This window comes from Condylura cristata, unplaced genomic scaffold (assembly GCF_000260355.1).
Source record: "Condylura cristata isolate star-nosed mole 26May11 unplaced genomic scaffold, ConCri1.0 scaffold00026, whole genome shotgun sequence".
Lineage (NCBI taxonomy): Eukaryota > Metazoa > Chordata > Mammalia > Eulipotyphla > Talpidae > Condylura > Condylura cristata.
The window spans coordinates 9,379,699-9,393,910 of NW_004567127.1; the positions used below are offsets into that span (position 1 = coordinate 9,379,699).

Here is a 14,212-nt window from a genome sequence, read left to right on the forward strand (position 1 = left end):
GGGCCATGAACCAGAGGCCACAATAAGGGAGCCACCGTGGTTCGCTATTGCTGCTGCCTGCGCTGCCTTGCTCTGGGGCCAAGCACTGGGGACGTGGGGGTGGGGGGACAGAGGTAGATGTTGCCCACAGGCAACAACTCTGGCCTCTGAGCAGGTGGCAAACTGCCACCACTTTTCCAACAGCTCCCGGGCCTCCAGTTCCACTAGGTTTTCTTGGGTTATTATGAGAAATATGACGATGAGAATAATTCCTTCAATCTTTCTTGCCCCAAACAAAAACAAACTGTCTATGGGAACTTCTGGCCCATGTAAAAGTTTGTTTGCTGTATTTAAATCTTAAGTGATGCTGAGGAGGAAGAGCTACGAGTAGTGTGGGAGAACCTGGATGGGACGAGGGAGCAGAGTGAGCAGCCCCCAGTGAAGCCCCTGACTAGCCAGCAGTGAGGCCCGGCACAGCATCACCGCTATGCTCTCCTCTGTTCAGAAGAGGCTGCTGTTTAGCCTGAGCCCTCTCACCACCTCCCCACACCGGGCTCCGCAATGGGCGAGGAGAGGGGGGCGTGGCCATGGTAAGGCGGCTTTGGCTTCTCACCTAAATCCAGACACAACCAGAGTGAGGATCATGAAGTCATTGTCCGAGGCTCCAACCGCTGTGTAAATGTGATCTCCAGCCACCTCCCAGCCTGTGAAAGAAGTGGGAAGAGAGAGCGCAGTCCTCCGGGCAAGAGTGAAGAGGACATGCTGGAAGAGAGGTTGTCCTCGCGGTGCGCAGCACCTCCACTTCCATGAACCTTGTAGCTCATCTGCCCCTTGGGTCAAAGACCCCCGTGCTGAGAGCCAGACCTTTGGCATGTGCATGTACTACTTCACATTCTGTCTGCCCCGAAACTAAGCCTGGCAGGACATACGCCGACGCAGAGGGGAGTTTTCAAGGAAGTGCATGGCATGACTGGCTCATTTTCCCCAGGCTTCACTGTCCTGAAGAAACATGAAGGTGAAGAGCCCCTGTGGAGAGGAGGGAGCTGACAGCTCACCTAAGGGGCGGGCAGTTACCTGTCATGCCCTTGTACTCGAAGTTGATGCCACTGAGCACGGTGGTCTCCATGTTGGCGGGCAGCGTGTTCCACCACTTGTATTCAAATCCCATGGCAGGCTCAGTCCCGGCTGGGCAGCGGCTACAATCTGCAGAGACCACCAGATCCCCACACTCAGAGGAAGGGGCCAGCTGGCTGAGCTGCTGTCATACGATGGGTGACGGCAGTGGAGGGTGGCCAGGCAGGGTGGTGCTGAGCACCACTGCGCGGCCTTGTCAAGTGGACCCCCAAACATTCTGACGGGTCACAGCATGAGTGCAGACCCTCCATTCCAATCTTCCAGCTATGCCACCTTCCCAGAGAATTCTCCATCTCCCAACTTCAAAGTCTCTTCTAGTATGGCCGGTGTAGTTCAAATGATTTGTCCTGTTGTCAGTAAAGGCATTTGCACTCACAGGTCCACACATTCCCTTGGCCCTGACTCTTTGCAGTATGGTCTCAGGTTCTGGTTGTGTCAAGCAGGTCATCCTAGCTCCCCAAACTTTCTGCTTAGCACCCTGGACACACCTGGGAGCCTTAGTTTTGAGGCCCGCCCAGACCTCTTGCTCCTGAACTTGGTCCGCAAAGGTGTCCTGACCCTTACCGCCTCCCTTGGAAGGGCAGAGTCTGCATTTAGCTGACCACATTGTGCCCAGGCGGCTCACCCACGTGGGCGATGTAGGCATGGATAGGATGGCAGGAGTAGGGATGTAAGGAGTTACCGGAGCCGTTGGAGTAGGAGCCATAAGGACAGGGCTCGCAGGTGCTGTTGTTGGTTTTGAAGAAGCCAGGGTTGCAGGGTGGGCAGAGGGTCTTCACGCCTGAAGCAGGCAGCTTCACTGCCCCTTCCAGGTCCTCACCACAGATCTTTGGCTGGGCCCATTTGTACATGAGCTGTGTCTGCAGAGATGGAGTAAGCTCAGCTTAGCCTGTGTGGGAGTTAATGCATCTTCAGGAATCTACCTTGAAGAAGAGGTGAGGGTGGTGAGGAGGATCTGGGCTAGGATGACAAGGTGAGGAACCTTGTTTATGCTAAACCCCTTGCCCAGGGCCTGGTACTACATGGCTGTAAGTCTCTGTAGGATGAATTCTGACTCAAGACAGGCACCCTAATGTGGGACAGAGGTAATGGGGTGGGGAGAGGATCTCCAGAAAAACCTCTGATTTCAATGTCAAGTCTCATCACTGCCATGGCAAGGCAGCTGCTGAATACCCCAGAATATAGAGGGGCAGGGGGTGCGCGTGCCAACATAGCTCTAGGGAAAGAGGAGGCAGTTGAGGTGTCCCAGTGTGTCTTCCAAGTCTTTTATTTGCTTTTTCATTTATTCAGTGAACATTTACAGACAAACCATTGCACCTACACAACAGACCTAGTGATTCAGAGATAACTGAGAGCAGAGTTTGGAGGACGTGGCTGCCTCAGTGGTGGGTGTGGTGGGGTGATCCTGTACCTCTAAATCATGCACAATGCTGTAAGTCAGTTAACCCTGATAAAAATAATAATAACTTAAAAAGGGAAGGCAGGCAAACTGAAATCATGAGATTGAGCAAAACTGGGCTGGGAGTGAGGCACAAAACACAGAGCCTTCCCTCAGGCATTCCTGTGCAGGTCATATCCATGTGCACCCCTTGGTGCCCCATGCTCAGGGCTCCTCCCCTGAGCCCTGGCTGGTCCGACCAGTGTCTAGAGGCCCCCCCAATTGGGCGGGGGGCAGAGGTCAGGCCCACAGGCAGAATACATTGCAGATCTAGAAGACTTGGCCCAAGTATGGGAGGTGAGGCAGAAGAGGTAAAAGGAAGATGTCACGGTGATGGGGGTTGGGCAGAGGCTAAGGAAGGAGTAGGCTGTCCCCATTTAATTAGTGAGTCAACTGAGGCCAAGAAAATAAAAATGTTTACAAGACCACAGAACTGAGCCTCAGATGCAACTGACAAGACATCATCTCTTGGCTGCTGGCAAAGACTAGGAGTTTCCATGCACGAGTGGGGAAGGCTTGGAGGGGAAATGAGATAACTATGTAAAATAATCACTGTTAAGGGCCATTCTTTATCCCATGATTAATTAGCAAGGGGAGAATCCAGCTGGCCAGCCTGGCGGCAAGCGCACATCCTAACAGCCCAGCACATGCTTAGCACTGAAGGCAGACATCTGACTCCCACTTCTGTCTTTCGCAGAGGCTCTGGGTAAGGACATGGCATTTTAACCCAGCATTTCTGACCTGAGCCAGGGCCCTCCATTTGTGCCCGGAGCCAGCCCTGCTCCCTGACTGCTGTTCCTCAAGCCCCCCAGGCGCTGCCTGGCCTCCTCTCTACCCACTGTGCCCCCTGCCCGCAAAGTGCCATGCCCCACTTTGCATCGCACCAACCCTCTGTCTCTTAATCCTGTCTTATTTTGTTTTTCTTGCTGCTTATTCCCATCTGATAGAGTGCACACCGATTGTAGTTTATCTATGGCCCTCTCCCTCCCTAACAAGGATGAGCACCAGGAGAGAAGGCGTCTCCTCGGTTTCTGGACTGTGGTGTATGCAGTGCCTAGCATAGTGAGTGACAGAGTGAATGAATGACGTCCTCTGAGAGCCCTTCCTGGGCCCCAAGACCCTGTCCCTCCCTCCAGCTTCCTCCAGGCCCATCTTCCTCCTCTCCTCCTCCACAGTCCTCAGCTCCCAGCTCCTGAGGGCAGGCCCTGCTCTAGCCATCTCTAAGTGTCCAGTGGGACCACAATATGCCACATGGCAATTAATACTCAAAACATACTTGCTGATTCAGTGACAAAAATGAAACGCCTGTTGGAAACAGATCACGTCTGAATAAGCAGTAGAACAAATGTGGCAAGACCAGTTTCTGACCTGAAAATGAATGAGGCCACCTCATGTCGCCTCCCTCTGGCCCCGGGGTCATTGCGGAAGGCTATGAGGGATTCTCTGGTGCCAGGTCTGCAGATCGCTAGAACTCAAGTGTGGGAAAGCCCACGGTGTGGGCAAAGGGGCTCTGAGAACCACTACCCACCTCTCCATTGGCATCGCAGGCTGTGTGGGTGTAGAAGTAATCTTTGTCTGTACAGGCTGGGCGTGCTTTGCAGGAGGAGGATCCTTTTTCTAAATTGTAAAAGCAAAGACAAATATTTGAAGTTATGTCGGAGAGCAGAGCTCTTGACCACTTGCTCAAAGCCGCTGGGGTGCAGCCAACACAGACACAGGTGCTGTGGGAAAGAGTCGGCTCCACACACCAGCCCCCAACCCTTTGCCTCAGGAGAGCCCTTCTCAGCCTCTAGAGCTCTGCTCCCTCTCCTGGTGCTGATAAGAAACCACTGGGGCCACAAGAAGTGGCTGGGCCAGAGGAACAGCAGGGAGAGGTCAAGCACCAGTAGCTCAAGCTCCCTGAAACCCGCCATCTTCCAGGTGCCTCAGATTAATTCCAGTTCTGCCTCTGAATTTCCTCTCAACAGACGCCTCGCATGAAGGTCTTCCACCTTTGAAATTTCCCTTTCGCCTGGTCTCCGTACAACCATGCTATAAAAATAGGGTGATCATTTCCTCCACTTAAGACATAGTGTTTTTCCTCCCTCCTCACCCCAAGCACTCAGCCTAGTGCTAACTGTACCTTGACCTGTACCTTATGAGCGGTGTTGTTAGCTGTCATTTTATTGATTTTGCTCTCTGCGTGTTCTCCTAATGTCTTTGTTTTAACGCTAGGAGCCCCTGGATAACAAGGGCTAATTCAGTGAAACCCTCTTTAAAGCAACAGATTTCACCTTTTTTTGAATTACAAACCCTTTTGAGAATTTGAGAAAAGAACCGGTTTCCTTGTAACTGTGCTGTGATGAGTGTTGACTAGATTTAGGGAGCTCACTTTACATATATACAAATAGCAAATGCATCCTGTACACCTGCAGCTAGTAGAAAGGTAGAGGTTGATTATATATTCATTTAAAAAAGACCTGTTTCCTCTATCCAAAAAAAATCTATAATTAAAAAAAAATCTTCAGTGAATTTACTTTCTTCAGAATAAAAACCAGTGCTTCATAGAGCACCAGCGCCTGTACAGCACCTTGATAATGGTGAGGTGCATTCTGTATTACCCAGTGGGCAGTACAATATAGCAGGATGAGATTTTAAGTCAGACAGATCTAAGTTTGGATTCCACAGCATTATTTAGTGGCTGTGATCCCTTTAGGCAAGATACTTAACCTCTCTGAGCCCTACTGTTCTCACCTGGAGAACTAGCTTGAGGGAACATTGTAAGGAGACACTCACTAGATACTGGTAACTACCATTGCCTGTGTTTGTGGGAATTATTAGTATTTGGTGTCACTGGATTTATAACAAGGATTAGAAATCTCTTCTCCCTTTCAGTTATGGGCTGTTTCTCAACTGATTCTTCTCCCAAGGCAAAAATGAATTCCTAGATCGAAGAATTTCCTAATTATAGCCTGTTGGCCTGCCCCGGGAAGTCCCCTCCACCACACATTCCCCCCCCACACACACCTCTGTCCCTGTCTTATTAGCCTGGGCAAGAGGGAGCTGCGGGCTGAGGTACAGCCGGGCTCTTCATAGCTCATTTACTTGTTTAATAAGCAGATATGGCCTCATTCAGCATCAAGGACCAGGGACTCCTGCTTATGATGGACTCAGCTGGGAGAAATTTGGGTAGAGAAGCCAAAAATAGGCAGTTCCTAGGACCTAGCAAATTGCAAGACACCAGTGAAGACAATGCATTCCCCACAAGGACCTTTCTCTGCTTAGCAAATATTTGCTTAGCCTGATATTGTAGTTCCAGGTTTCAGCAAAAATCGTCCCACTGTTTACAGGCTGACAACTCCTAAGGCATTGTAATAAATGATTAACCCCAGTGCTGAGGCAGACGGCACTTTCCTAGTTCAGCTTTCATCAAGGTGTTTGGATTGGATTGAAGTCAAGTTTGAAAGGTGTTGGCCAGGGAAGTGCAAAGTGATTCCTGTAGAATTGGCCATGGGCAAAACTGTAAGGAGGTGACATTTATCGTGGGGGCTCCAGCTCTTCTTTCACTACCTCGCCCCTCCTTCCAGCATGGTCTCCCCATCTCCAGCAGTACCAGGCTCTTTCAAATCCTTTTCCTCAGAGGGCATTTCCCCTGGAAATGTAATACCAGGCCCACCTCGGACACTGGGAAATCCCTTAATGTCTCTGAGCTGCTTCTGTTCACTTGGGAATGGAGACCTCACTCCAGTGCCGGGCTAAGAGCGATCCAGGAGGGAGCGTGCTGTCGGTGGCCAAGTGCTACACAAGTGGCTTGTTACTGTTACTTATGGCAAGAGTGTTTTCATAGAAGAAGAGGACAGCTGGGATGGGCCTCGATGGAAATGAGTGAATGAAATTAGTGCTCAGGAATGCCAGACATTATTTGAATCCCTTTACACCTTTTAATCAATTAATCCATATAGTCACCCTGCGAGGTAAATACAATCATGGTCATTTCTGTTTTGTATATGAGGAAACTGAGGCACAGACAAGTGGCTTGCAGAGGGTGTTGCAACTAGTATGGCGAAGCAGGGAGTAGGCCTTGCTTTAGTTCTGGTGCTCACGGTATTCTATCAGGAAATGGATCCCTTGCATTAAGAGGAACACAAAGCAATTAGGCTTACTGATCCCACTGTAAGTATCAATGGGAAAGATGCTTTTAGTCAAGCCTTTGCCCTTAAGCCGCCACCTCCACCAGCTCTGGCCTAGCTCCAGTCCTGGGTCCCAGCAATAGTGTCAGCTGCAAAGCCTCCCAGGGGAGGCCTCCACCTCCAGCTCTGCCTTCCCTCATCCATTTTCTAAAAGGCAAGCAGAGTGGTTGATTTATTTTTTTAAATGCCAGTACATGATGCCACACCCCAACTTAATATTCTTTAATGACCCCACTACTGATAGGATCAAGTCCCATTTTTTAAAGCTGAGGCACAGAAGTGCTGGTCTTTCAGCCGGGGGTGCTACTTCTCTCTGCGTAAGCTCCGGCCACCTGAGTTACTCCATGTGCCTGTGCCTTCTACCCTTGGCTCATACTTCTTTCCAGAAGATCCTGCCTTATCACATCAGTGACTCATCTTTCAAAACCCAGTTCATCTTTTAATACCACAGCTAGCAAAGCTGTGGTATTATGACTCCACTTCCCACTCCACTCAGGGTTCCTGCCCCAGCACCTGCTCCCCCATGGCACAGGAATAACACAGCATCAGGGGCTTCTAGAACCATCTTTTGACTTTTTCACATAAGCTGCAGGGCAGATCCCGGCTCAGATCCTAGCTGGCACCAAGTGGCACTCAGAACATTCTTATCAATGGGCGACCAAATGGTCCCAGTGACTTCTGTCACTGCTCAATCCACACTAGGCTCTCCTCAGGCTCTCTCTGCATTTTCCAACCTCCCACTGACCCTAAGTCCCAAAGAGATGTGATTCTCTTTGAATTCCAAGCTGGAGAGGTGGTCGACAAGCTGGCTGTCCTCTTTCTAATAAACACTCACTTCCTGGACCAAGGGCTAGACTGAGAAGCTGAGGGGAGATGGAGAAGGGGCTCCAAGAATTCACACTTCCAAACTAACACTTCCATAACAGCTCTCTGGATAAACATCAGTAGTCACAGAATTGATCAAAACACTCCTCGGCAATTTTCTAGAATAACCACTTTACCATTCAAACATGTGTGTCGCTGCTGGGCTGCAGAGAGTCTTAGACTAACAAAGACAGCCACTGAAAGAGCAGGGAAGAGAAAGAAGGAATTCAAGTGGAAAACAGCATTGTAGACATAGATAAAAACTCCCCACAAGAGCTAGACATTCCTTGTTCTTACTGGAAACTATACCCTTTTGGTAAGACCCGTGTAGATAAACAGGACTTGTATTTTAGGAATAGTGTAGAAATAAGCAGTTCACAGGGTCAATGGCAGGTGCTGGCTGAGCAAACATAGGCTACAACACCTATGGCAGGGTGGCGGTGTCTGTGCAGATTCGTGGGGCGGGTCTGCTGGAGAGAGGGCCCTGGGCTGAGTTTGCAGGTCTGTGTGAAACAGGAAAAATGGGCTGGCTGTGAGTGTTTGCAGGGGATGGGAGAAGATGTTCTTTCCATGCTTGTTTGTTTCAGAACCTGCCTGGGAGATGAGCCCCCGCCCCCCCGGGGGTACTCTCCATCTATGCCTGGCCCTCACTGTCCTTGAAACCCCCTCAAATGAGCAGGTCCTTTTTCTCATGCTGGGGCACTTTAGGAAGGTACTTAGGATACAAGACTGTTTCAGTTGTCCTCTTGTTTTCCTTTAGAGCAATGTTTTTCAAACTGTGTCCAAGGAATACTTTTATTCCCTGAAAATGCTTGCTTTCAATTCGGTGGTTGCTCAGGCTGAGACAAGATTTTCATTTCCCTCTTCAGCTTTTGCTATCAAAAATGTTTTACTCAGCAGCTCAGCTTCATGGCTCTCCTAACTTGGATAACAACTGTTACATATTCAAATATAGAAACTTTTATCTATAGTTCTTTATAATATTAAAAGATTTTGTTTAAAAATTTCACTGCTAAAAATTGCTATTTCTTTCCCTAACTTTTTTTTTCTTTTTAAAAATTTTATTTATTTATGCATACAAGAATGGGGGTACAGGCCACAGGTATGTTGGAGAGAGGATTCACCAGAGACAGAGTGGGGAGCAGAACAGGCAGATCTACTGAAATACACTGCTGAGGGGAGCAGAGGGCAGAACAGGAGAGGTCTGCTGAGCCATATGGCGGGGAATTGAACTCGCACTGCAGTGGTGTGGAGAGCTTCATGGTGCTGCACTTTAACCTGGGAGGACCCTCCCTAAACTTCTTCATCCCCCCAAACCTGGGCTGTTTTGTTTTGTTTTTTCCCACAGCACCATGAACATTTTATCAACTAACATGCTATATAATTTATGTTTATTGCTTATGATGTTCATTGTTCACTATTTGTCTTTCCCACACCAGAATGTAAGTTCTATGGACAGGATCTTTCTCTGCTTTGTTCACTGATGAACCCCAGGCACCTAGAATAGTGTCTGGCAGATAGTAGCGGATCTATAAATATTTATCGGATGATTTTAGTTTTAGAGTGATTGCTAAAATGTGCAAGGCTCTTGCAGGGTCTAGGAAGCCAGGGGTTGAGAATTACTGTCTTCAGCTTGCTCAGAAAGATGCCTCTTCTTCCTATTTTACGTGGCGTGTGTTTACCTCACCCCCACCCCTCCCATCAAGCCCCCTGATCCCTGAAACATCACCTGAGTATTTGTCAGCATCACACTGGTGGCAAGAGGTTTCTCCCTTATTCGAGTAAGTGTTGGCCGGGCAAAGTTTGCAGGAAGAGGCGCCCGGCTTGTCTGCGTAGGTACCAGGCTTACAGGGGAAGCACTCGGAGGTATAGGCCACTCCTAGGGAGGAGGACGACATACAAGGGCAAGGACTGAGTCTAGAGGTCCTCAGGGGCCGGCCCTGTACCCCCCGAAATCAGGAGGCCAGGGGGCCGGCAACCTACCCCAGGTCTGACCTGCTCCTACCTGTTATGGCGATGTTTCTCACCAGCACAGGGTTGGCAACTTTGGACCATACTGAGAAGGCAGTGGTTCTCCAGTACAGGATGTTATTGCCTCGATTTAGCTCAACCTGAAAGCCACAGACGGAGCGGGGCCAGTTGCAGAGACACCCATCACCAGTGCCCTGGGTGGGCCTCTTGCCAAAACCCTCCTGCGAGTGTCCGAGTAGCTGTTCTGATCCTCTCCCTCACCTTCCTCAGTTTTTTCCCCCCTTAAATCTTGGCTTAGCTCCTCTCTCCTTCCAATCCTCCTCTCCCAGCTTTTCCTCCCTTTGCTCTTTTCTCTCAATCACATACACCGTGAGGGACTGGAGGGTGATGACATTAGGGTGACTGGTGTTCCTTTGCTCTCCCCTTGCTCATCCCTCCACCCTCAGAAGCCTTGGCCCTCTGAGCAGCTGGGAAACTGTTGGTCCTTGGGGTTAAGCCAGTGGAGCTAGAGGTCAGCCCCCTCCCACATGTCAACTCAAGAGGAGAGAAACTAGCATCCTCTCGTCAGTTCCCATCCTCTAGGGACAGAGGAGCAGGAGCCCAGGTTGGGAAGATGGGGCATTGCTCCCTCTTTTCGGGTCCCCAGGAGAAGGCCAGTATGCTACTCACACTGTGGAATTCCCATCCTTTGTCCGTGGTTTTCATCCACCTGGAATCATCTGCATTGGGCTGGCACTGGTCATTCTGAACCTGGGGTGGCAGGAGTAGGGGATCAGCCTCAGCTTTTTAAGGGAGCAAATTCTTTACCTGGTCCTGCACCTGCCCTCCAGAGCGTCCTGCTTATGGAGAAGAGCTGCCCTTTTCCTTGAGGGGCGAGCTCAGAACACATGATAAGCCCTGAAGTAGGGCAGGGACTAGTCACACGATGACACACACACACATCAATGCGCTGACACTGCTCAGTAATTGAACTCAGAAGGTGTTTACATGCTGTTTCAAGCCTGAACAGAGTGAGACACCTAGACTTCTCCTCACACTCTCCCCCTTGCATTTTGATGCTCAGTTCCTCCCCCTCGCCCCCCAATTCTCTCCAGTGGGAAAACAGCTATGGAAAATTCCAATCCAGGACTATGCTTGTGATTCCTGTAAATGAATCCAAGTCCTCTGCCTGGGATGGTTTTTACCTCCCACCCACCTCCTCCAGCTTGTCCGGAGACTTACAAAAAACTCAAAGATGATGCTGGAGTCTGCATAGTAGTACTCGAAGCTAACAGTGCCAGACTGCTTCAGGTTGACGGCGTACATTAGCGTGGACATGCACTCGTCCGTGTTGGAGGAGATGTAGTCCCCCCGAGGAACCCACTTGGACCTGGGGGAGACAGGTGCAAGGTCACTGGCAGGTGCGTGTGACGTACCGGTCTGTCCTGCTAGGTCTCTGGGGGATTGCAGGCTTGCGGTTCATAAGCAGAAGCTCAGACATGAAAACTCAGTGAGGAGTGACCCCCAGCTCAGGGTGCCTGGAGGTACCACCACCATGGGGATGAAGGGAGCTGTGTGCTGCCCCCGCCCCACTAGGCAGATCCAGCAGATAGATGGCAAGAGAGGTGAGGAGAGGTGGATGACATTTACTTTTTTTTTTTTTAGTAATTTTGTAATTTTTATTTTTTAAAACATCTATTTTTTTCTTTTAAAGATTTACTTATGCATACAGATCTGGTACAGGCCAGAGGTGCAGGGGTGGTGAGAAGATTCACCAAAGACAGAGTGGGGAGCAGAACGAGCAGGTTGATGAAGTCAGCTGCTGAGGGGAGCAGCAGGGAGACAGGAAAGGTCTGCCGCACTACATGGGTCACCCCCCTGGTTGGGGATCCAACTCGTGCTGCAGTGGCTGCAGCTAGCTTCACAGTGCTGCGCTTTAACCCATTGTACCACCAGGGAGGGTACTAGATGACATTTATTAATTGCTGACTATTTCCCAGGTATTCTTACCTTTCGTAAATGACAGGCTATTTTTCTCCCATTGAATGGGGAATGACATTGAGGTTGGCAGGTTCCTTGCTCAAGCGCACAGAGCCAGCAAGTGGCAAGGCTGAGACTCACATCCAGGCCGGCCTGACTCCACAGTTGTCATGGGAAGTCAGTGAATAAAGCTATTTTACAGAACGCAGCAGTCTAGCCAGCCTAGTACCTGTTTTTCTGACAGTGTCCACTTTTGGATGCTGTGCATAGCTAGCTGGTTTTTATAGGAAGGGGGAACAGAGAATTCCAGACAATCAGTATAATCTTGTCCATTTACATCCAAGTATCAACTCTGTGTACCCCTGCCCAAGGGCCCGATGTACTCCTCACCAACCCCTCAGCTCTGAGCTGCGTCCCTAAAGCATCTCACCATCCTACCTCCTCCATTCTCCCCCACTGTGATTGGAGAACCCCCATCCCTGGAAACCCATAACTCCCTATTGCCCTCAGGGTGGGCAATAGATTCCTCACCCAATGTCTATGTTCCCTGGAATTTCTTTCACTTCTCTGCCAGACTTTCACTCACCCCTGGTTCTGCCCACATTCTGTTCTCCTAGCCCTTGGCTCAGTTTCTATTCATGTCTGAGGATGTGTTGTCCAGCAGCCTAGAGGTCCCCTGGACTCCTTTGCCTGCCTCTGCTGAGTGCCCTCGGGGCTCCCTGTGTCGTCCTCCTGGCCACAGTCTCACTTCGGTTCCTTTAAATATATTATGAAATACTTGAGACCTGCTACCCTGCGGGTAAGTGGGTAAGTGACGTAGTCCCCGAATTCTGAGTTGCTGAGTGATGGGGCAGCCTGTCACCCCATTACAGCCCCTGCATCTTGTGTCTCTTGACCACATCATTTCCACATCATTCCCTCCCCCACCCCCCCCCAGCTTGACTTAATCTTGTTTGGTTCATTATCAAGACAAGCCCCTGAGCTTACAAAATCAAATGCTAATGTTGCATTTGCATGATGAAATCACTTGGAGGAGGGGAAGAATGGGCTCTAATGGAGGACTATGGGTGCTTCAAGGTAGCAGGTGTGGGACATCCTCCTGCAGACCTGCCCTAGGCTGCTAAGTCATATATGGTGCTGCCAGTCAGGTTACTGCAATAAAAACAAATGACAGCAGAAAAAATCCCTGTGCTAATGACCCCTGGTTTTACCCCAGAGGCCTTGGTGCACCCGAGGGAATCTCAGCCCCCTCCTATCACACACTCCTCTCCCACTGCCAAGTAGTCACTCTCCTGAATTTGGGGCCCAACATCCTCACATGTGGTTTACGATCTCTTATTTAGAACAGTAAGTCCCTCCTTAATGTTGTCAAAAGATTGTGGAAACTGAACTGATTTTAGTGGAATGACATACAATGCATGCTGAATAACTCTGTTTCACTTAACATTGTGACTAAATACATTGAATCAAATGATATGTGAGGACCTACAGTGTGTCTCTACTACTAATAAGCTGATAGTGCTTTGCATGCCTTAAAACTTTATGTAAATGCACCATACTGGTGCGTTCTGAAACTTGCCATTTTTTATTTCAATATAAGAATTCATGCGTATTCACACAGCTAGCTCCTCCCCTTTCATTTTTACTACTGTATAATATTCCTCTGAATGATTCTGCCTTACTTACTTATGCATTACTTACTTGTGAGTGGGCATTTGGATTCCAGCTTTTTGCTATTGAATATGCTCTATAAGAAACATTTTTGTTCCTGCTTCCTGATGTTTTTGTCTAAGTGGAATGCTTGGGCGTGCTGGGTGAGAGGGCATGTGAGCCTCTCCCAACTTGCTAGCTGCTTCTTTGTTCTCCAAAGTGGCCGTATCAGTTTACACGGACCTGCAGCATACAGGAGTTTGCCCTGAGCCATATCTTCCACAAGCTTGGAGTGGTCAGACTTAAAATTACTGTCGCCCAATGTGGTAGGAGAGTGTGGTGCATTGGGCTTTAAATCTTATTCCCTTCGTTATTAATGAGGTTGAGCATCTTTTCTTAGTTTATTTGGTTGTCTTGTCAGATCAAACTTTTATTCTTTAATTGTTTTCCTGGCTATCTTGTACATGCTGTGAGGGCAGAGGTCAAACTTATCTTGCTACACCTTTTATATCCCAGCACCAAACACTAGACCTGGCACATAGGAGGGGCTTGGGATTAAAGAGATGAATGCAGGAAATGAGTGAGCAGAATATTCCTATTACTTCACACTTTTGCCTGAGACCCAGCCAGTTCTCTAATTGTTAATATTGGCACGTTCAGGGGACATCTGATTAGCCCACTGGTTTCCTGCTGTGTTGATCAGAACGATGCTGCCCTTTCAGCTCTTCAGTAGTTCGTGTTATTCTCAAATGGAAGCACATCCAAAATACTTAAGCTCAGCTCTTCCAAGATATCCCAGCTAACCTAATGGTATTGATTTCTCCTTGTTAATAGAGACAACACTTAATGCTGATGTGCTCCATGGTGTCAGCTATAAATAACTCCTGAAGTTGGATGAATAATTAAAAGGATGCCATAAGTGGGTTACATTTGCAAAATGCATTACAATTCTGATTTTTGTCAGAGTAGTCCCTGGTGAGGATCGTTTCACAGTCACCAATAACAACACAACTGATTTCTAGTGCTGGGCATCCCTCTCAGTTCTTTA

The 14,212-nt window shown here is 49.0% G+C and overlaps 2 protein-coding genes across 3 annotated transcripts in view; one reads left to right on the forward strand and one right to left on the reverse strand.

Moving 5' to 3' along the window:
• The window catches only part of LOC101634261 (chromosome unknown open reading frame, human C1orf194), a 65,622-nt gene that overhangs the window by 13,479 nt on the left and 37,931 nt on the right, over positions 1-14,212 (forward strand). The window lies entirely within an intron of this gene.
• KIAA1324 (KIAA1324 ortholog) overlaps positions 1-14,212 on the reverse strand; it is a 54,863-nt gene that overhangs the window by 10,982 nt on the left and 29,669 nt on the right. For both annotated transcript variants that reach the window (XM_004689703.2, XM_012730113.1), the window contains exons 4-11: positions 10,777-10,924; positions 10,225-10,305; positions 9,590-9,695; positions 9,314-9,463; positions 4,080-4,168; positions 1,796-1,973; positions 1,054-1,182; positions 593-683 (exon numbers count right to left, since the gene is read on the reverse strand). In XM_004689703.2, the coding sequence (XP_004689760.1) occupies positions 593-683; positions 1,054-1,182; positions 1,796-1,973; positions 4,080-4,168; positions 9,314-9,463; positions 9,590-9,695; positions 10,225-10,305; positions 10,777-10,924 (972 nt within the window). The remainder of the gene's footprint in view (positions 1-592; positions 684-1,053; positions 1,183-1,795; positions 1,974-4,079; positions 4,169-9,313; positions 9,464-9,589; positions 9,696-10,224; positions 10,306-10,776; positions 10,925-14,212) is intronic.